Source organism: Mobula birostris, chromosome 4 (assembly GCF_030028105.1).
Source record: "Mobula birostris isolate sMobBir1 chromosome 4, sMobBir1.hap1, whole genome shotgun sequence".
In the NCBI taxonomy this organism is placed as follows: Eukaryota; Metazoa; Chordata; class Chondrichthyes; order Myliobatiformes; family Myliobatidae; genus Mobula; species Mobula birostris.
The window spans coordinates 174,837,629-174,861,899 of NC_092373.1; the positions used below are offsets into that span (position 1 = coordinate 174,837,629).

The window sequence follows — 24,271 nt, forward strand, 5'->3', positions numbered from 1 at the left end:
TCACTACCACATGTAACTGGAAGCAATTCAGAGATTACCACTTTCATCTTCTATAAACTTTGCTTGCAGAACCTCAACTCCTCTTGCTGTTTGTGTTGTAGGTAACACGATTTCACCATCTGTTTACCCTTTACCTTTAAAATGACCCACATCCATTTGATTTCCTTGTTCCTGGAACTATTGAGGCAAAATACCATTCTTAATCATGCCTGTGGCTGCAGAAACACTTGTCTGCTCCCAAATTGCTGTGCACTTGACTTTGGCTGTGATCCCTATAGAAAATATCCTTTTCACCAATGTTGAATACCTTTTACTGGTTGGTAAAGTCTTTGAGTTTATGGCTCCTGCCTTTGCCTAGTGGTTCACTTCACTTCATATACCTTCCTGCACAATCAAACTACAATGTAGACAAATATATAATTTATGTAACCCTCAGCTTCACACGAACAGCGAAAACTGCAGCTGGCATTTAACTTCATGTAAGTTGATATAGCTTGTGACACTTCCCATATCTGATTGTCTGGGACACAGAAGGGATCCGGGGTTCCCACAGTGCCATGGTATGTGGAACCCATGAGTGAGCTGCCCTTTCATACTTCTGCTAACAGATGCTTTATTTATCCATCTGGAAGTTCACCAATCAGCTCCATCCCTCTTTCTAATTTATTATTCTGACTCCTGATATCAAAACCTCTGCTTGGATTGAGTTTGTACTGCCAATCCTCGGAGATCTTGATCTTCTTGATTCAGAGTAAGAAGGCTGCGAGTGGAACGGCTAAGGATTTCCTGAGTGAAGGCATTTTAATACTCGGGGTAAAAGAGAGGCAAGACTGCGCAGGCGCGTGACGTCAGCCAGTAGAATAGGAAAAGTTTAAAAAGAAGACCGTCATATCCAGCAGGTAGCTGAGTGATAGGGCTTTGGCTCAACGGGCTTAGGTGGTAACGAGGTGAGATAGGTTTAATTGTGTTAATTGCGGAATTGTGTGTGAGGCCGGTTTTCTGTGCTCAGATGTGAGAGGTCCTGGAGTCTCCCAGCCTCCCGGACGGCCATATCTGCACCCGGTGTGTTGAGCTGCAGATCCTAAAGGACCGAGTTAGGGAACTGGAAATGCAGCTCGATGTCCTGACGAAGGATCTCGGCCTGAAACGTCGACTGCACCTCTTCCTAGAGATGCTGCCTGGGTTGCTGCGTTCACCAGCAACTTTTATGTGTGTTGCTTGAATTTCCAGCATCTGCAGAATTCCTGTTGTTTGTTGTTGTTCGATGACCTTCGTCTGGTTAGGGAGAGCGAGGAGGTGTTAGAAAGGAGTTATAGGCAGGTGGTCACACCGGGGCCACGGGAGACAGACAAGTGGGTAACCAGTCAGGATAGGGAAGGCGAAGAGTCAGGTACTAGAGAATACCCCTGTGGCTGTACCCCTTGACAATAAGTACTCCTGTTTGAGTACTGTTGCGGGGGGGGGGGGAACAGCCTAATAGGGGGAAGCAACAGTGGCTGTGCCTCTGGCACAGAGTCTGGCCCTGTAGCTCGGAAGAGGAAGGCAGTAGTGATAGGGGACTCTATAGTTAGGGGATCAGACGGGTGATTCTGTGGACACAGGAAAGAAACTTAGATGGTAGTTTGCCTCCCAGGTGCCAGGGTCCAGGATGTTTCAGATCGCGTCCACAATATCCTGCAGTGGGAGGGAGAACAGCCAGAGGTCGTGGTACGTATTAGTACCAATGACATAGGTAGGAAAAGGGAAGAGATCCTGGAGAAAAAAAAAACACAGAGAGTTAAGAAGGAAGTTGAGAAGCAGGACCGCAAAGGTAGTAATCTCGGGATTACTGCCTGTGCCATGCGACAGTGAGTGCAGGTTTCCCCTGCCATCCAAAGGTAGAGCGTTCCTATGAAATGGTTCGTAAGCCGAAATGTCGTAAAGCAAAGAAGCAGTTACCATTTATTTATATGGGAAAATTCTGTGAGCGTTCGCAGACCCAAAAATAACCTACCAAATCATGCCAAATAACATATAAAACCTAAAATAACAGTAACATATAGTAAAAGCAGGAATGATATGATAAATACACAGCCTATATAAAGTAGAAATACTTTTCCACAATCATTACTGAACTGTTCTCCATAGCGAAAATATCACGCAAGCGCCGTCGGCAGAAAATCTCACGCAAGCGCTGTTGGCAAGAGCACTCTCTCCAGTAACCTTTAAGCTATGAAGCTGCCAAATCATACCAAATAACGTGTAAAAATGCACAGCCTGTATAAAGTAGAAATAATGTATGTACAGTGTAGTATCACTTACCGGAATTGGGACAGCGCGGAGCACACTGATGATGGTGTGTTAGGCTGAGTCAGAGTTTGGGTGGTGCAGTGGCCCCCACCCTCTGGGCCGCCGAGCAATACATTGCCGCAAAGCACGCAGGGGTAGCCGGGAGCCGGGAGGCACACAGCACATCTTTAAGAAAAAAGCCGAAATAAACAAGCTAATTAATTAGGTGCCGCCTGACACGTAATTGTCGGCGCAGATCAGTGCCGATTTCCGATTGCGTTGTCTCTGATCTGGGCCAACAATTACGTGTCGGCGGCACCTAATTAATTAGCATGTTTATTTCGGCTTTTTTCTTAAAGATGTGCTGTGTGCCTCCCGGCTACCGTTGCATTCTCCGCGGATTGGTATCTGTCCGTGGCCTGGGTAGTGGGATGCTGGGGTGTTATCTCGTCGTCTGTTTCCATTGGAGCAGGCAGCTCATCTTCTATCTCTGCCGGCCTCGATGTCGAAGGTCGAGGTTCGTCGTCTGCTGTAGCTGATGTGGAAGGCTTGCTTGACTGCTGAGCCTCGCGCATTTTCTATCACACAGTTCCTTAATAAGGACTCAAACCATCCTGCAAATATCTTCTAAACCAACGTACCCTTTCAAAATTAAAGTCGTACTTTATCATTACTCATTCGGTTTCGATTGTTATCCTTTTTTCTTCCAATTGTATCAGCTCTTCATCTGTTAGTTCTTGGTGACGGGATGCCAAAACCCCTTCAACATCATGTTCGTCAGCTTCCACAAGCCAAACTCACGTTGTCCTTACTTCATTCACCACGATCAAAACGCTTAATTATGTCTAGTTTTACCATAAGTGTAACACTCTTACAAGCTCTTTCAGACTTTCCCGATACCATAGAACTTATTTTGCAAATGGCTGCTCAATGCAACGTGTTAAAGCAATGCAGTTCCGAATCCGGGGGAGAGCGGCTGCTCCGGGCGCGCTGCCTTTTTATCACGTGCTGAATTTTTTTTTTGTAACAATGAAAACACCTTCTGAAAGCGAAAACAGGGTACTAATGTAGGTCTTTCGTAACAGTGAGATTTCGTAAAGCGAACTTATGAAAAGCAGGGGACACCTGTATAGGAATAGAATAAGATGGAGGATAAATGCGTGGCTGAGGGTTTGGAGCAGGGGGGCAGGGTTTCAGATTTTTGGATCATTGGGACCTCTTTTGGGGGAGGTGTGACCTGTACAAAAAGGACGGGTTGCACTTAAATCCCAGGGGGACCAATATCCTGGCAGGGAGTTTTGCTAAGGCTATTGAGGAGAGTTTAAACTAGAATTGCTGGGGGCTGGGAACCGAACTGAAGAGACTGGGGAAGAGGCGGTTGGCTTATAAATAGGGAAAGCTTGGAGACTGTATGTGAGGGAGGATAGGCAGGTATAGAGAAGGGATGTGTTCAGACTGAAGGTTTGAGATGTGTCTATTTTAATGCAGGGAGTATTGTGAAAAAAGCAGATGAGCTTTAGAGTGTGGATCAGTACTTGAAGCTATGATGTGGTGGCCGTTACAGAGACTTAGATAGCTCGGGCAGGAATGGTTCCTTCAAGAGCCGGGTTTTAGATGTTTCAGAAAGGATAGGGAGGGAGGCAAAAGAGGTGGGGCCGTGGCACTGTTGATCAGAGATGGTGTTAAGGCTGCAGAAAAGGTGGACGTCATGGAGGGATTGTCTATGGAGTCTCTGTGGGTGGAGGTTAGGAATAGGAAGGGGTCAATAACTTTACTGCGTGTTTTTTATAGGCTGCCCAATAGTAACAGGGATATTGAGGAGCAGATAGGGAAACAGATCCTGAGAAGGTGTAATAATAACAGAGTTGTTGTGGTGGGAGATTTTAATTTCCCAAGTATCGATTAGCATCTCCCGAGAACGAGGGGTTTAGATGGGGTGGAGTTTGTTAGGTGTGTTTAGGAAGGTTTCTTGACACAATATGTAGATAAGCCTACAAGAGGAGAGACTACTTGATTTGGTATTGGGAAATGAACCTGGTCAGGTGTCAGATCTCTCAGTGGGAGAGCATTTTGGAGATAGTGATTATAATTCTATCTGCTTTACAATAGCATTGGAGAGAGATAAGAACAGACAAGTTAGAAAAGAGTTTAATTGGAGTAAGGGGAATTATGAGGCTATCAGGCAGGAAATTGGAAGCTTAAATTGGGAACAGATGTTCTCAGGGAAAAGTACGGAAGAAATGTGACAAATGTTCAGGGGATATTTGTGTGGAGTTCTGCATAGGTACGTTCCAATGAGATAGGGAGGTTATGGTAGGGTACAGGAACCGTGGTGTACAAAGGCTGTAATAAATCTAGTCAAGAAGAAAAGCTTACAAAAGGTTCCGAGAGCTAGGTAATGTTAGAGATCTAGAAGATTATAAGGCTAACAGGAAGGAGTTTAAAAAGGAAATTAGGAGAGCCAGAAGGGTCCATGAGAAGGCCTTGGTGGGCAGGATTAAGGAAAACCCCAAGACATTCTACAAGTATGTGAAGAGCAAGAGGATAAGATGTGAAAGAATAAGACCTAAAAAGTGTGAAAACCAGCCAAATCAAGATCGATGGTGCTGAGGAAAGGGCAGGTGGAGAACAAGTTCCGGTCAGCATCGCAGGCACAGCCATCCCAACCATCACAGTAAAGCCAGTCAAGAGCTTAGGCAAAGTTTTTGACAACTCTTTAAGGGACACGACATCCATTCAGGCGACCTGTACCGAGTTGGATGGCTGGCTGAAATCTGTGGACAAATCTGGCCTACCTGGGAAGTTTAAAGCCTGGGTGTATCAGCATGGCATTCTTCCCAGAATCCTGTGGCCCCTCCTCGTCTATGCAGTTCCGATCTCGACAGTCGAAACCTTCGAGAGGAGGGTTAGCAACCACCTCAGGAGATGGCTGGGGCTGCCAAAGAGCCTGAGCAGCCGCACTCTATGACACCATAACAAACTGCAACTGCCCTTCAAATCCTTGGAGCAAGAATTCAAGGTAACAAGAGCCAGAGAAGTGCTACAGTATAGGGACTCAAGTGACCCGAAGGTGGCTAGAGCAAGGATCCAAGTGAGGACTGGCAGGAAGTGGAGGGTAGAGGAAGCTGTTCAGGAAGCAGAGGCGAGGCTGCATCACAGGAGGCTGGTGGGAGTGGTCACACGAGGCTGAGCTGGACTAGGATCCTTTCCAACTCCCCAAATAGACACCAGAGGAAAGGAAAGGCGTTGTCTAGTTCAGGAAGTGGTGAAAGCAGTAGTGGAGGAGACGAGAGCCTGCAAGGTGGTGGGAATGAAGCAACAGGGAGCTTGGACAAGATGGGAGAATGCGGTTGAGAGGAAAGTGACCTGGGCTGATCTTTGGAAAGCCGAACCACACTGCATCCAATTTCTCATCCAGGCAGTGTACGATGTGCTTCCAAGCCCATCAAACCTGCACACATGGGGCAAGGCAGAGTCATCTGTGTGCCCACTGTGCTCCAAGCGAGGAACCCTGGGGCACATCCTCAGCGGCTGCGCAAGGGCACTTGATGAGGGATGGTACAGGTGGAGGCATGATCAGGTCCTGAAGACTATCGCTGAAGCCGTCAGCGCAGGAGTTGAATGGGCGAAGTGGTCCCGACCCTCCATGCAGATCATTGCCTGTGTCAGAGCTGGGGAGCAGCCAAAACCTGCCAAAAGAACATCTGCAGACATCCTGACCTCTGCAAGGGACTGGCAGCTGTTGGTGGACCTCGAACGGCACCTGAAGTTCCCCAATCATATCGCAGCCACCAGTCCTAGTGTCTGAGTCTACTAAGCAAGTGGTGCTGCTAGAGCTGACAGTCTCATGGGAAGATCGCTTGGAAGAGGCCTTTGAAAGGAAGCTCTCCAAGTACGCAGGACTGGTCAGCAACTGTCAGCAGGCTGGATGGAGAGCGAGGTGTCTCCCAGTGGAGGTCGGTTGTAGGGGATTCCCAGCCCGTTCCTTATTTAGACCCTTCAGCAATTTGGGCATCGAGGAAGAGAGGAAGAGGAGAGCCATCCGGTAGTACCACCGATGCGACAGAGAGGGCCTCAAGAAGGCTGTGGCTCAAAAGAGGGGAGCCATGGAGTCATAAGTAGCTAGCCATCTGGACACAAGCTGGGGTCTGATCAGCCCCGGCTGGGTCACCTGGAGGAGGTTGTATGATGTTGAAAGACCCGAAACACCCGATGATTCCAGGAACATCACTGAAGATGTGTCCAGAAGCATCAGTAGATGTATGTACACAACAGTGGGAAAGTGTGTATGGAACCGGAGGAAATAGCAGAGGTACTTAATGAATACTTTCATTCAGTATTCACTATGGAAAAGGATCTTGGTGATTGTAGTGCTGACTTGCAGCAGACTGAAAAGTTTGAGCATGTAGATATTAAGAAAGAGGATGTGCTGGAGCTTTTGGAAAGCATCAAGTTTCCGGGAATAAATCGCCGGGACTAGATGAGATGTACCCCAGGCTACTGTGGGAGGTGAGGGAGGAGATTGCTGAGCCTCTGGAGATGATCTTTGAATCATCAATGGGGACAGGAGAGGTTCCAGAGGATTAGAGGGTTGTGGATGTTGTTCCTTTGTTCAAGAAATGGAGTAGAGATAGCCCAGGAAATTATAGACCAGTGAGTCTTACTTCAGTGGTTGGTAAGTTGATGGAGAAGATCCTGAGAGGGAGGATTTATGAACATTTGGAGAGGTATAACATGATTTGGAATAGTCAGCATGGCTTTGTCAAGGGCAGGTCGTGCCTTACGAGCCTGATTGAATTTTTTGAGGATGTGACTAAACACATTGATGAAGGAAGGGCAGTAGATGTAGTGTATATGGATTTCAACAAGGCATTTGATAAGGTACCCCATGCAAGGCTCATTGAGAAAGTAAGGAGGCATGGGATCCAAGGGGATATTGCTTTGTGGATCCAGAACTGGCTTGCCCACAGAAGGCAGAGAGTGGTTGTAGACGGGTCGCATTCTGCATGGAGGTCAGTGACCCAGTGACCCTGTTCTGGGACCCTTACTCTTCGTGATTTTTATAAATGACCTGGATGAGGAAGTGGAGGGATGAGTTAGTAAGTTTGCTGATGACACAAAGGTTGGAGGTGTTGTGGATAGCGTGGAGGGCTGTCAAAGGTTACAGCGGGACATTGATAGGATGCAAAAATGGGCTGAGAAGTGGCAGATGGAGTTCAACCCAGATAAGTGTGAGGTGATTCATTTTGGTAGGTCAAATATGATGGCAGTATCCAGCATTAATGGTAAGACCCTTGGCATTGTGGAGGATTAGGTAGATCTTGGGGTCCGAGTCCATAGGACACTCAAAGCAGCTGCGCAAGTTGACTCTGTGGTTAAGAAGGCATACGGTGTATCGACCTTCACAAATCGTGGAATTGAATTTAGGAGCCGAGAGGTAATGTTGCAGCTGTATAGGACCCTGGTCAGACCCCACTTGGAGTACTGTGCTCAGTTCTGGTTGCCTCACTACAGGAAGGATGTGGAAGCCATAGGAAGGGTGCAGAGGAGATTTACAAGGATGTTGCCTGGATTGGGGATCATACCTTATGAAAACAGGTTGAGTCAACTCGGCCTTTTCTCCTTGGAGTGACGGAGGATGAGAGGTGACCTGATAGAGGTGTATAAGATGATGAGAGGCATTGATCGTGTGGATAGTCAGAGGCTTTTTCCTAGGGCTGAAATGGTTGCCACAAGAGGACACAGATTTAAGGTGCTGGGGAGTAGGTACAGAGGAGATGTCAGGGGTAAGTTTTTTTACACAGAGAGTGGTGAGTGTGTGGAATGGGCTGCCGGCAACGGTGGTGGAGGCGGATACGATAGGGTCTTAAGAGACTTTTGGATAGATACTTGGAGCTTAGAAAAATAGAGGGCTATGGGTAAGCCTAGTAATTTCTAAGGTAGAGACGTGTTTGGCACAACTCTGTGGACTGAAGGGCCTGTATTGTGCTGTTTTCTATTTTTTTTCTATCTTCTGTTAATCTGGCTCACTGTTGTCGTATCTCACTGAAGTCTCCTTACTCCCCAAAGCCTGCCCTTTGGACCATGCAGTCCAATGATTGCTGTGTCCAAATCATTAAATTACTCCATATTCAGGATGCTTCTTTTGAAGTGCAGTCATTTGATTAGGGTGTGCAGTACCTCACCCACATTCTACATTTGGCTAGATGCGACAAACAGCATTTTATGTTTTTTTTGCCATTTTTGTTTACAATACTGGTCAACAATTGGTTATTGTAAACCAAAAAAGGTTTTAACTTTTGTTAGAACTTGTTAAAAGTTTGTTAAGACTGTTAAATATTGTAGATAACATTTACTCAATTGCATTGTGAATGTGAATTAATTCTACAGCTTCTAGCATTAGTTAGACATTTGCAAATCTGCTTATGTACATTGAAACAATTGACAAAGCTGAGAATATTTGACTGAAGGTATACATTGTGCAAGTGACCAAAATAATTTTCTGTTCCATTTAAAGTGAACATTCAGCTTGAATCTATTTCAATATGCTAACTTGTACAATGTCAACAGACTTCTCAGCTGTGTTGAGTACTTTGCTTATTTGTGTCCACTTTTAAATATCAATTCATACTAATTCAGCATTTTCTTGTAGATTTCAGGTGTTTCTTCTTTTAGTTAGATCTAAATTATGGCACTTTTGGTCTTTGAGCCATTATCAAACTTTGAGCCCCAGTTTTATGAAGTGCATTAATTTATAATAGCTTATCAGTATATGGATCAAATTTATTGCTTATAGGTTGACAGATTAAAAAAATATGATTTTACCATAAGCCCATAAAGACATGGGAGCAGAATTAGGCCAGTTGGTTCATTAAGCCTGCTCTACCATTTCATGGCTGGTTTACTATCCCTCTCAACCCCATTCATTCTCCTGTCTTTTCCCTGTAATCCTTGTCATCCTACTAATCAAGAACCTATTAACCTCCGCTTTAAGTATTCCCAATGATTCTGCCTCCACAGCCGCCTGTGGCAATGAATTCCATGAATTCGCCATCCTCTGGCTAAAGAAATTATTCCACAACTCTGTTCCAAAGAGACTTTCATCTCTTCTGATGCTATGCCCTCTTGTCCAAGACTTCCCCACTAGGAATCATCATGTCTACATCCACTCTACCCAGACCTTTCAGTATTCCATAGGTTTCATTGAGATCCCCATTCATTCTTCTAAACTCAAGAGAGTACAGGCCCAGAGCTATCAAACACTCCTCATATATTAACTCTTTCATTCCTGGAATCATTCTCGTGAACCTCCACTGGACCCTCTCCAATGTTAGCACATCTTTCTTAGGTTAAGGGTCCAAACTCACAGTACCTCAAGTGTGGTTTGACCAATGTCTTATAAAACCTCAGCATTACATCCTTGTTTTTACATTCTAGTTCTTTTGAAATGAATGCTAACATTGCATTTGCCTCACTACTGACTCAACCTGCAAGGAAGGAACCCTGCATGAGGATTACCAAGTCCCTTGCACCTTTGATTTCTGAATTTTCTTCCCATTTAGAAAATACTCTACGCCTTTAGTCTTTTTACCAAAGTGCATGACCATACACTTCCCTACAGTATATTCATCTGCCACTTCTTTGCCCATTCTCCTATTCTGTCCAAGTTCATCTGTAGACTCCCTGCTTCCTCAACACTACCCGCCCCTCCACTTATCTTTATACTGCCAGCAAACTTCACCATGAAACCATCAATTCCATCATCCAAATCATTGACATTTAACATGAAAAGAAGTGGTCCAACCCCTGCAGGATGCCTGTAGTCATCAGCAGCCAATCAGCAAAGGCCTATTTAATTCACTCTTTGCCTCCTGCCAGTAAGCCAATCTCCTATCCATGCTTGGATCTTTTCTGTAATACCATGGGCTCTAATCTTGTTTAGCAGTCTCATATGTGGCACTTGTCAAACGCCTTCTGAAAATCAGAGTAAAAATTTGAATTTGATCCTTCAATGTTACTTTGCAGTTAAGTTATCTGGACTGTGCTCTGCATTCAGTAGTTAACTGTTTTATCTTCTTGAACAGGTTCAGAAGCTATGTGACAGAGTAGCTTCTTCTACACTGCTGGATGATCGTAGAGATGCTGTGAGAGCACTCAAGTCACTGTCAAAGGTATGATCTTGACTGTTTCAAAATTTGCAGTAAAAGGAAGACGGAAATTGTAGTTTAATCATAATGGAATTTATTTATTTAGAGATGCTGTGTGGAATAAGCCCTTTTGGCCCTTTGAGCCATGCCACCCCAACAACCTTCAACAACCCTGATTTAACCTGAACCTAGTCATGGGACAATTTAGACTAACCAATTAACCTACCCGATACATTTTTGGACTCTGGGAGGAAACCGGAGTACCCAGAGAAAACCCACACATTCCATAGGGAGGATGTACAGACACTCCTTTCAGAGCATGCTGGGATTGAAATCTAAACTCTGCCCTGAGCTGTCATAGCTTTTCGCTAACTGCCGCTCTACCAGGGTGGCCAATTCTGCAAAACTCTACAAGCAATTTAGCTCACCAGGATCTTGCTTCCACACTTCATTCTGCTTCCAACTCGCTGTCCTCTCCCTGCACCATTGGCAAGTTCTTCTACCCCAATCTCATGTGCTCATCCAACTTTCCCTTGAGTCTATTTTCCCAACTTTGTTAACAGTCCTATCACTTCAGGAACTTCTAGGATTTATTAGTGTATTTATGATTATTGGTATAATATGTTTAGTTCTGTACATCTGTACTGCACCTGTCCATAATTTTGAATATTTCCATTCTTCTGCATTCTATCTTTTTCTTGAGATGGCAGTCCTGCTTTGTTAAAGATTACCTCATAAATATACTCCTTCAGTCCTTGTGTCTTTGTAAATTCTTTTTGAACTTCTACCAGAGCTACAGCATTTTTATATTATGCATGCTAGAAATGTGTACATTGGTCCATTCTAACCAAGACAAGGTTGTAAGTAGTAATGCACACAAAATGCTGGAAAAATTTGAGTCTCATCCAGGTTTCAGCCCGAAACGCTGGCTGTTACTCTATTCCATAGATGCTGCCTGGTCTGCTGAGTTCCTGCAGCATTTTGTATGTATTACTTTGATTTGCAGCATCTGCAGATTTTCTCAATGTTGTAAGTAGGTTTAATGTAATTCTTCTTTGCCATAGAAGAATATAAAAGATTTCTTTGTTTTTTTTAATTGTTTCATTAATCTCTGTTGCTACCTGTAACAATTTAAGACTTGCCACGGACCTAGTTAGAATGCAGAAGAATGGAGATATTCAAAATGATTTTGTTCATGGGAAGGGACAAAATTAAAAATCTTTATTCAATAATTAAAAGAATTTTTTTGTATTCTTTTATATCTTAAATATGTACACTTGAAATTTCTTTTAGAAATATCGGCTCGAAGTTGGTAGTCAAGCTATGGAACACCTCATTAATGTGCTGCAGATGGATCGGTAAGTGCCATATTTGAATTAACTTGGAAAGTGTCTAAACTCGACCAACTGTAGTAGAACTAGAGAATCACCTGACCCATTTTTGGGAAGCGGGTGTTAACATAAGAGCTTGAAAGGTTCCTTCAAGACTCATCAGACATGTATCCGTTTAAGTTTGATCTCTGACAGATGGACATTCCTGATTGGTTCAGATCAGGCACATCTCACCCAGGTGCAAGAAACATGTAGGATTGCCACATGGGCTAAGATACTGTCTTTCAGTGTTTTGAATCCACTCAAGTAAAAATGAAAAATTATAGCTCATGATACAAGTTAAAGGAAAAGCCTGCATAATTAAAGGGATTTCTTCAGGAAAGAAATGCATGGGATACAACAAGACTTTTGGAAATTAAAAAAAGACTGCATATGCTGGAAATATATTTATTAAAGTTTTTGGAATTTGTTGTTTGGTCTAGTTCAGCAGGTTGTTCATGACTTGGATGGAAAGTATCAAGGAGACTGAACTTTGCATTCAATTATCCCTAATTATTTCAAACCCATTCTGGATTATCTAATGGTGAAGTGTTGTCCACACTACCTGCCACGAGAGTTCACTTCAGCAATCCTGACAGCAGTCTCCATCCCACCTCAGAAATGAAGACAAAGTCTGTACTCAATGAATTATACTCTGCTTAGCAGCCTTGAAACGGGATTACCAGAGGACATTTTCATCATTGCCATTGACTTCAACCAGGCCAACTTCGAATGTGTGTTACCAAAGTACTACTACCAGCAATTCTCTTGTCCCAATAGTGGCTCAGCATCCTCCACTATTCTATACAATCATTAAGGATGCTTACCAAGCCACTTCCCATCCACACTTTAGTAAATCTGACTACCAGGCTGCATGCCAATTTCCTGCATGCAAACAGAAGCTGAAACTGGAGGATGTAGAACATGAAGTCATACAATGCTGGGCTAAGGAAACATATGAGCTTCTGCACATCAGCTTTGAGTCAGTATACTAGTCCACATTCAAAGACTCAGCTGCCAGCCTCGATGAGCATGTCACTTTATGGACTTCATTAGTAAGTGTGTTGAGAACTGTGTGCCAAAGAGGACAACTCTGGGTGTTTCCAAAATGGAAACCATGGATAAAGTAGGAGATCCACTCCCTAATGAAGTCTAGGCCTGCAGCATTCAAATCAGGTGACCTTGACATTTATAAGAAATTGAAATACAACCTTTGTAAAGTTAGCAGAGATGCTAAGAGACAGTACTAGTCCAAAATCAAGTCTGAGACCAGCCATCAGTTTTGGCAAGACTTGCATGCTATAATGGGCTACAAAACAAAGTCAGGCAGATTGTCAACAACAACGCATACCTTCCTAATGAGCTTAATGTATTCAATGCATGTTTTGAGCAGAAGGGTATAGATATTTCACCACCCAGAGCCTCCAATGCACCTGAACCACAGTCACCATTGCAGATGCAAGATTAATTTTCTGGACATTGAACCCATAGAAAGCATTTGTCTTGGCCATATTCTTAGATCCTGAGTAAATCAGCTGATGTGAGTATTTGCAGACATATTTAACCTCTTCCTGCTTCAAGAAAACTATGTTCATCCTGGAACCTAAGGAAAACAAGATAGCATGCCTAAATGACAACTGTCCAGTGGCCCTACACTTATCCATGGAGCATCTGGACAGTAAAGACAGCTACATTAGACTATAGTTCATTGACTACAACTCCACTTCAATGCTATTAATTTCAAGCAACCTCTGGATGCTGGGATTCAATGCCACCCTCTGCAACTATACCCTTGACTTCTAGACCAACAAACTGTCATCAGTAAAAATAAGCAGCAGCACTTGTATCATGATTATTCTAAGCATTAGTGCTTTAAGTGGTTGTGTCCTCGGCCCTTTACTGTCTGTACATTCATGACTGCGTGTCCGGATTCTAGTTGAACTCCATCTACAAGTTTGCAGGTGATGCTGTAGAAGTGGGCTGTGTTTCAAATAATGATGAGTTGGAGTACAGGAAGCAGCGAGTGTCATGACAGCAACCTTTCCCTCAATGTCAGCAAAACAAAGGGGCTGGTCATTTACTTCATGAAGCGGGGCTGGTGCACATGCTCTTGTCTACATCAGTGGTGCTGAGGTTAACAGCTTCAGTTTCCCAGGAACAAATATCATCAATAGCTTGACCTGATCCAACTACATAGATGCCACAGCCAAGAAAGCTCACAAACACCTTTATTTTCTCAAGATGCTTATGGCATATCCTTGTTGACCGTTAAAAAATTTTTACTGATGCATCATATAAAGCAGAACAACTGCTCTGCCATTGACTGCAAGAAATTTCAGAGTTGTAGACACAGCTCAGTATGTTGTGGAAACCAGCCTTCGCTCTATGGACCCTGTCTATACAGTTGCAAGAAAAAGTTTGTGAATCTTTTGCAATTACCTGATTTTCTCTAATACTCATAAAATGTAGTCTGATCTTCATCTAATTCACAATAATGGATAATATGCCTAAACTAATAACACACAAAGAATTGTACTTCTAGTCAATACTGAGTGCACCATTTAAACAATCACAGTCTAAGTTTAAAAAAAAAAGTATGTGAACCTCTGGGTAATGCTTTCTACAAAAGCTGTTTGGAGTTGGGTTTTCCAATCAATGAGAGGAGATTGGAAATGTGGGTTGTAGAGGTGCCCTGCCCTATAAAAAGACAGATGAAGTTAAGTTACTGACTCTGCCTGCTCTTGTCAAGACAGGCCTGTTTATGTATATCATGCCTCAATTAAAACAACTTTCAGAGGACCTTAGAAGAAAAAGTGTAAAGATGCACGAAGCTGGAAAAGGCTACAAAAGTATTTCTGGAGACCTGAGTGCTCATCAGTCCACAGTAAGAGAAATTGTCTACAAATGGAGGAAACTGGGTACTGTTGCTACTCTCCCTAGGAGTGGGCATCCTGCAAAGATCACACCAAGAGCACCATGTGCAATGCTGAAGGAGGTGAAAAAGAACCCAAGGGTAATAGCAAAAGAACTGCAGATAACTCTAGAACTTGCTAAAGTCTTTGTTCTTTTGTCCACTATAAGAAACGCACTGAACAAGAATGGTATTCATGGAAGGACACCATGGAGGAAACCACTGCCCTCAAAAAAATAAAACTGCTGCATGTCTCAAGATTGCAAAAGACCACTTGGATGTTCCACAATGCTTCTGGGACAATGTTCTGTGGACAGATGAGACAAAAGTTGAACTTTTTGACAGAAATGCAAACGGCTATGTTTGGAGGAAAAGGGCACTACACACCAAAACCTCATCCCAACTGTGAAGCATGGTGGAAGGAGCATCATGGTTTGGGGCTGCTTTGCTGCCTCAGAGCCTGGCTAGCTTGCAATCACTGAGGGAACAATGAATTTAAAATTGTATCGAAATCTTTTACAGGCGAATGAATGCATTAGCTGAAGCTTAAAAGATGTAGCAGGACAATGATCTGAAACACAAGACTAAATCAACAACAGAATGGTTTAAAAAGAAGAAAATTCATGTTTTGGAATGGCCAAGTCAGTCCAGACTGTAATCCAATTGAGATGCTGTCGCATGACCTGTTTATGCAAGACATCCCAGAAATATTGACAGATTGCAACAGTTTTGTGTGGAGGAATGGTCTAAAATTCTTTCTTGCCATTGTGCAAGTCCAACAGGAGACGTTTGGTGGAGGTTATTGCTGCTAAAGGATGTTATACCTGTTATTAAATACATATTTTTCCCAGCCTGGACTGTGAATGATTAAACAATTTATTAATTTAGACAGATTGTCTATTATTGAGGCTTGGATGAATATCAAACCACATTTTATGAGTATTTAATGCAGAAAGCCAGGTCACTGCGAACGGTTCACAAACATTTTCTTGCAACTGTCCTCCTCTCTGCCTCAGTAAAGCAGCCAATCAAAGACGCCATCCACCCTGGATGTTCTGTCTTCTCCCTCTCTTTAAGGCATCCGTTAGTCTTGCGAGACCATGGATCTGTGCCTGGAAAGTCTTCACTCTCCAGGGTGCAGGCCTGGGCAAGATTGTATGGAAGACCAGCAGTTGCCCATGCTGCAAGTCTCCCCTCTCCACGACACCAATGTTGTCCAAGGGAAGAGCATTAGGACCCATACAGCTTGGCACCAGTGTCGTCGCAGAGCAATGTGTGATTAAGTGCCTTGCTCAAGGACACAACACGCTGCCTTGGCTGGGGTTCGAACTCACGACCTTCAGGTCGCTAGTACAATGCCTTAACCACTTGGCCACGTGCCCACACTCTCCCTCTCTATTGGGCAGAAAATACAAAACCTGAAAGCATGTACCATCAAACTCAAGGACAACTATTGCACTGTTATCAGATTCTTAAAATTGTCCTCTTGTACAATAAGACGGACTCTTGACCTCATAATTTAACTCATTATGATGTTGCGCCATATTGTTTACCTGCATTGGATTTTCTCTGTAGCTTTGAAACTTTATTCTGCATTGGTATTGTCTTATGACAATAGACAATAGGTGCAGGAGTAGGCCATTCAGCCCTGTGAGCCAGCACCGCCATTCACTGTGATCATGGCTGATCATCCACAATCAGTACCCTTTTCTTGCCTTCTCCCCATATCCCTTGACTCCGCTATCTTTAAGAGTTCTATCTAACTCTTTCTTGAGAGAATCCAGAGAATTGGCCTCCACTGCCTTCTGAGGCAGAGCATTCCACAGAACCACAACCCTCTGTGTGAAAAAGTTTTTCTTCAACTCCGTTCTAAATGGTCTACCCCTCATTCTTAAACTGTGGCCTCTGGTTCTGGACTCCTGCAACATCGGGAACATGTTTCCTGCCTCTAGCGTGTCCAATCCCTTAATAATCTGATATGTTTCAATCAGATCCCCTCTCATCCTTCTAAATTCCAGTGTATACAAGCCCAGTCGCTCCAATCTTTCAACATATGACAGTCCCGCCATCCCGGGAATTAACCTCGTGAACCTACGCTGCACTCCCTCAATAGCTAGAATGTCATTCCTCAAATTTGGAGACCAAAGCTGCACACAATACTCCAGGTGTGGTCTCATCAAGGCCCTGTACAACTGCAGAAGGACCTCTTTGCTCCTATACTCAATTCCCCTTGTTATCAAGGCCAACATGGCATTAGCTTTCTTCACTGCCTGCTGTACCTGCATGCTTACTTTCAGTGACTGACGAATAAGGACATCTAGATCTCGTTGTACTTCCCCTTTTCCTAACTTGACACCATTCAGATAGTAATCTGCCTTCCTGTTCTTGCCACCAAAGTGGATAACCTCACATTTACCCACATTAAACTGCATCTGCCCACTCACCCAACATGTCCGAGTCACCCTGCATTTTCATAACATCCTCCTCACATTTCACACTGCCACCCAACTTTGTGTCATCTGCAAATTTGCTAATGTTATTTTTAATCCCTTCTTCTAAATCATTAATGTATATTGTAAATAGCTGCAGTCCCAGTACCGAGCCTCGCGGCACCCCACTAGTCACTGCCTGCCATTCTGAAAAGGACCCATTAATCCCTACTTTTTGTTTCCTGTCTGCCAACCAGTTTTCTATCCGTGTCAGTACCCTACCCCCAATACCATTTGCTGTGATTTTGCCCACTAACCTCCTATGTGGGACCTTATCAAAGGCTTTCTGAAAGTCCAGGTACACTACATCCACTGGCTTTTCCATGTCCATTTTCATAGTTACATTCTCAAAAAATTCCAGAAGTTTAGTCAAGCATGATTTCCCTTTTGTAAATCCATGCTGACTCGGACCTATCCTGCTGCTGCTATCCAAATATGCTGCTATTTCATCTTTTATAATTGATTCCAGCATCTTCCCCACCACTGATGTCAGACTAACTGGTCTATAATTGCCTGTTTTCTCTTTCCCTCCTTTTTAAAAAAGTGGGATAACATTAGCTACCCTCCAATCCGCAGGAACTGATCCTGAATCTATAGAACATTGGAAAATGATTACCAATGTGTCCACGATTTCTAGAGCCACCTCCTTAAGTACCCTGGGATGCAGACCATCAGGCCCTGGGGATTTATCAGCCTTCAGTCCCATAAGTGTACCCAACATCATTTTCTGCCTGATGCGAATTTCCTTCAGTTCCTGTGTTAACCCTAGGTCCCCTGGCCACTATTACATCTGGGAGATTGTTCGTGTCTTCCCTAGTGAAGAGGGGTCCAAAGTACCTGTTCAGCTCGTCTGCCATTTCTTTGTTCCCCATAATAATTTCACCCGTTTCTGTCTTTAAGGGCCCAACTTTGGTCTTAACTAATTTTTTCTTCTTCACATACCTAAAGAAGCTTTTACTATCCTCCTTTATATTCTTGGCTAGCTTACCTTCGTACCTCATCTTTTCCCCTCGTATTGCCTTTTTAGTTTTGTTGCTCCTTAGAAGTCTCCCAATCCTCTGGCTTCCTGCTCATCCTTGCTATGTTATACTTCCTCTCTCTTATTTTTATACTGTCCTTGACTTCCCTTGTCATCCACGGTCACCCCTTACTCCCTTTAGGATCTTTCTTCCTCTTTGGAATGAACTGATCCTGCACCTTCTGTATTATTCCCAGAAACACCTGCCATTGCTGTTCCACTGTCATTCCTGCTAGGTATCTTTCCAGTCAATTTTGGCTTAACTCCTCCCTCCATGGGTCCATAGTCTCCTTTGTTCAACTGTAATACTGACACTCTGATCTTCCCTTCTCCCTCTCAAATTGTAGATTAAAACTTATCATTTTATGGTCACTACCTCCTAATGGCTCCTTTACCTCGAGTTCCCTTATCAAATCTGGCTCATTACACAACACTAAATCCAGAATTGCCTTCTCCCTGGTAGGCTGTAATACAAGCTGCTCTAAGAATCCATCTCTGAGGCATTCCACAAACCCCCTTTCTTGGGGTCCAGTACCAACCTGATTTTCCCAGTCTTCCTGCATGTTGAAATCCCCCATAACAACTATAGAATTACCTTTGCAACTTGCCAATTTTAACTCTTGATTTAACTTGCACCCTATATCCAGGCTACTGTTTGGGGGCCTGTAGATAACTCCCAGCAGGGTCTTTTTGCCCTTACAGTTTCTCAGTTCTATCCATACTGACTCTACATCTCCTGATTCTATGTCTCCCCTCACAAGTGACTGAATTTCATTCCTCACCAACAGAGCCACCCCACCCCCTCTGCCAACCTATCTGTCCTTTCGATAGGATGTATATCCCTGAATATTCATTTCCCAGTCCTGGTCCTGTTGCAGTCATGTCTGTTAATCCCACAACATCATACTTGCCAATTTTCAACTGAGCCTCAAGCTCATCCAAAGTCTTGTTTTACGTCAATGCACTGTATAGTGATCTGATCTATATGAGTAGAATGGAAGTCAAGGCTTGCATTGTATTTTGTACATGTAATAATAAAACAATTTCTATAATAAATACCTACTTCATTATTTGTACCTACTCACTGACTCAGTTATGCCCAATGTCACAAGCTACAGTTCTCAACTGACCTTGAAATATCCAGCTTGTGGCTCTGACAAGATCTAGACCAAGATTATTTGTTGAATAGACTGGGGAAACTTAAATGTGTAGGAACGGCAACATGATGATTTTTATACATCAGAGATGACCTCCATCTGGATGTTAGTAGGGCAGTAATTGTCTTGAGTGATGTTTTGACTTTGTGACCTGTTTGGTCATTCTTCTGTAAGTAGCTCTCAATGTCATAAATGGGCTTAAACCCATGAAAACATGAGGAATTCTGCAGATGCTGGAAATTCAAGCAACACACATCAAAGTTGCTGGCGAACGCAGCAGGCCAGGCAGCATCTCTTCCTGGAGATGCTGCCTGGCCTGCTGCGTTCACCAGCAATTTTGATGTGTGTTGCTTAAACCCATGGATGTGTTTCTGTTAACTTTTAAATTGTTAATTAATGATCAAAACTAAAAAGGTAATGTTTTAACTTCAGTCCTGTGTCTAGATGTCAAAGTATATTTAAACCTTATTCTTTTCTTCTTCTAGCTCAGACTCTGAAATAATTGGCTATGCATTAGATACACTTTACAATCTGATCTCTAATGATGTGGAAGAAGAGGAGCCAGGTACAGTAGAGCATTTCAAAGCTTAAAATCTCTTCACATAACCATTCCCATTATGTATCTTACTGAGTTTGCCTTAAATTCATTTGCTTATGCTATGCTTTTTAACATGCTTCACCAAAAAAACTGAATGAAGATGTACCATTTTGAACACATTGAGTGTGACATCTGCTGTGACATCATTGAATGCCTATCTTTAGTTAGTGTAACGTGACTGAAATCTTATGCAGCAGTGGAGATGAGATTGAGCCAAAATACTGAGGTTATTTTTTTCCTGGTAGATCAATTTTCTTTTCCCCCACAGGTGATGTCTGGTCCAGTATTTTTCATTTTCAATACAACTTGATACATTAGAACATTAGAAAGATTTTGACAAGAACAGAACATTCGACCCAACAAAGCTTGCCAAATTCCTATTTACTTAGTGTGTTGAAATAACTATCAAGTTTAGATTTGAAAGTCTCTAAGATACTTCTCTCAACTACACAACTAGGTAGTTTGTTCCATGTGTCCACAACTCGCTGTGTAAAGAAATGCTTCCAAATGTTAGTCTGAAATCTCCCTTTAACCAGTCTCCACCTGTGGCCCCATGTCCTTGTTGATGGATTAATTTTGCGGTAGAAGCCAGCATCCACTTTACTTATACCCTTAATGATTTTGAACACTTCTATCATATCTCCTTTCATTCTACGTTAACTTAGGCTAAAAAGATTTAATTCTTTCAATCTTTTTTTCATAGTTCATGCCCTGCAAACCTGGAATGAGTCTTGTTGCCCTTCTTTGAACTCTCTCTAGTGCCTCACATCCCTCACAAAATATGGACACCAAAATTGTGCACAGTACTCAAGGCGTGGCCTCACAAGTGCATTTTACAGCTAAAGGAGAATGTCTCTAGACTTGAACTCCACTGAGCGCGTTATATAGCCCAACATTCTAATAGACTTTCTACTTGTTTCTGATAATTGTGTAGATATTGATAGTGATGAGTCTACCAGGACACTCAAATCCTTCTCATACAGTGCACTTTCTAACCCAAGACCCCTCATTGTATATTTATAACTAACATTTCTGCTTCCTGTATGTAATATTTTACGTTTACTTTATCTGCCATTTATCTATCCAGATCTGGATTTTGTTTAGATCTAACTATTGATTCTGTTGCCATGATGTTATCAGTGTGTCCCCCTAATTTTGTGCAACCTGCAAACTTTACTATTTTATTTGTTATGTACTTATCCAAATCATCAATGTAAATTAAAAACAGTAGCAGCCCCAAATCTGATCCCTGTAGAACCCCACTTTTAACATCTTCTAGGTGTGAAAATGAACCTCTCACGATAACTTGTTGTTTTCTGTTTGTGAGCCAACTCTACACCCATTTGTACACCTTACCCTGAATCCCTACCTCCTGTAATTTGGTTATTAACCTCTCGTGGGGTACATTGTCAAAAGCCTTCTGAAAGTCCAAGTGAATTATATCAACTGCTCTATTGTTATAAATTTTACTTGCCTCCCAGCATATTATTAAAGCATGATTTCCCCTTTCTGAACCCATGTTGGCTTTCTGCTAAGACGCCTGTTCTTAGCTGCTTTTTCATCTCATTCTATATTAATGTTTTCATTATCTTACCTAATATACACGTTAAGCTTACTGGTCTATAGTGGGGTCAGTGCAGTCATCCTTGTATACCGGGACAACCTTAGCCCAATTCCAATCCTTGGGGATTTCACCAGTCTTTACTAATTTTTTTGAAAAATACCTATTAGAGGTTTGTATATACAGTGGGCCCTCCGTATCCATGGGGGTTTGGTTCCTGGACCCCCCGCAGATACCAAATTCTGCAGATACTCAAGTCCCGTATATAAAATGGCGTAGTATTTGCATATAACCTACACACGTCCTCCCGTATACTTTCAATCATCTCTAGATTACTTATAATACTTAATACAATGTAAATGCTATGTAAATAGTTGTCACACTGTATTGTTTAGGGAATAATGACAAGAAAAAAAGTCTGTACATGTTCAGTACAGCCGCAACCATCATAGCTCTTCTGGGAACACTGATGCTGCCTCGGCATCAGCCAATGCCGATTCTCCTGTAATCTTTAAGTTCTTGAGGCTGTAGTGCTTTACATAGCTAGCCAGTCATCCCTTACTAGCCTTAAACACCTTCCTCTTGCTCACAACACAAGTAGCGAACGAACGAGACACAAGGGGAACAATGCTCAAACAACAAGTAATCCTTTAACTCGTCAGTTAATAACTCATCAGGGGTGATTGATAAGTTCATGGCCTAAGGTAGAAGGAGATGAGTTATTAACTTCAAACTTTCTGCATAATCACTGAAAGAGTTGAACTGCATGTGCATGTAACGAGAGCTGTATAACTCATCTCCTTCTACCTTAGGCCACAAGCTTATCAATCACCCCTGCTGTGGACACTTTCTGGAGGTCCAAGATTCGTATGCTGCACGACCGCTGGACTAAGTGTGTAAATGTAGGAGGGGGCTATGTTGAAAAATAAATGTGCTAGGTTTAGTAAAACTGACTCCTTTTACCTTAGGCCACGAACTTATCAATCACCCCTCGTATATTGTCTGGCCCTGGAGATTTATTAACTTCTAGCATTTTCAGCCGAAGTAGGAGCTCACTTTCTAAGTTCTCTAAGTAAGCTAAAACAACCTTGTTTTTCTCTACACTTGCATATTGCTAACATCTTTGCAGATGAATGCTTTAGCAAAATATGAATTAAGACTATCTGCTATGTCCTTCTCTGCATAATTTATTATCCCTAATACTCTTTTAACTTCCTCCTTAATTTTTCTTTTACTACTAAAGTATTGAGAAAATCTCTCGGTTAGTCAGCATTATCAGCGATATCTTTCTTAACCTGCCTTTTGGCGATCCAAATTTCCCACTTGACTATAGCTCTCATTAACATCTATGATTAACTGTATTTTCTGTATTCTTTATCTAGCTGTCTTTTCTTCAATAATTTTTATGACTATCTTTATTCATCCAGGCAGTTGATTTTGTTGCTTTTCCCAACTTTGGGTATGAACATTTCCTGCACTGTGTGTATTAGCTCTTTAAATCGACTCCACTGGTCCTCAATTGACTCAACATCAAGCAGTTCCTTCCAGTTTGCCTTCTGAAGTTTTTGCTGCATCTGCACAAGCTTTGCCTTTCTGAAATTCAATTTCATGGCTTTGATTTTTACTGATATACTCTCCCAAAAAACTTCTCCTAAAAATACATGCGACTAAAGGAAAAAAGTGTCTAAAGCTTTGCTATGTAATGTAAGACATTGGAGAAAGTATAGTATTTGGATAAATGTGCACTTTGTGAAAGATATACAACAATGTTGCTCATGAGCTGGAATTTTGATGCTTAAAAATGTGACAACATATTGACAGAAGATTAGCATAAACGAAAAGGAAATCACTGAATTAAAAGGCTTATCGAAGGCATTTGAAATCCGAACTGTACTTACATACACTAAATATGACCTACCACGATAGGATTCAACTTGCTTCTTGCAGTCATATCAACACACACAAAATGCTGAGGGAATTCATAGCAAGAGGATTCGAGTACAGGAGCAGGGAGGTACTACTGCAGTTGTACAAGGCCTTGGTGAGACCACACCTGGAGTATTGTGTGCAGTTTTGGTCCCCTAATCTGAGGAAAGACATCCTTGCCATAGAGGGAGTACAAAGAAGGTTCACCAGATTGATTCCTGGGATGGCAGGACTTTCATATGATGAAAGACTGGATCGACTAGGCTTATACTTGTTGGAATTTAGAAGATTGAGGGGGGATCTTATTGAAACGTATAAAATCCTGAAGGGATTGGACAGGCTAGATGCAGGAAGATTGTTCCTGATGTTGGGGAGGTCCAGAACAAGGGGTCACAGTTTGAGGATAAAGGGGAAGCCTTTTAGGACTGAGATTAGGAACAACTTCTTCACACAGAGAGTGGTGAATCTGTGGAATTCTGTGCCACAGGAAACAGTTGAGGCCAGTTCATTGGCTATATTTAAGAGGGAGTTAGATATGGCCCTTGTGGCTAAAGGGATCAGGGGGTATGGAGGGAAGGCTGGTACAGGGTTCTGAGTTGGATGATCAGCCATGATCATACTGAATGGCAGTAAAGGCTCGAAGGGCCGAATGGCCTACTCTTGCACCTATTTTCTATGTTTCTATGAACCTAGCAGGCCAGGCAGGATTTATGGAAAACAGTACAGTCGACGTTTTGGGCTGAGACCCTTCGTCCTTAGGACATGTAGCTTGTGACCTCTTTCTATTTTTAAGCAATCTCATTTATCACTATGTCCATTTTTTCAT

At 42.6% G+C, this 24,271-nt stretch overlaps 1 protein-coding gene across 6 annotated transcripts in view; it reads left to right on the forward strand.

The window, feature by feature from the left end:
* uso1 (USO1 vesicle transport factor) overlaps positions 1-24,271 on the forward strand; it is a 136,637-nt gene that overhangs the window by 13,093 nt on the left and 99,273 nt on the right. For all 6 annotated transcript variants that reach the window (XM_072256533.1, XM_072256532.1, XM_072256535.1 and 3 more), the window contains exons 2-4: positions 10,353-10,439; positions 11,709-11,773; positions 19,846-19,925. In XM_072256533.1, coding sequence (XP_072112634.1) covers positions 10,353-10,439; positions 11,709-11,773; positions 19,846-19,925 — 232 coding nt within the window. The remainder of the gene's footprint in view (positions 1-10,352; positions 10,440-11,708; positions 11,774-19,845; positions 19,926-24,271) is intronic.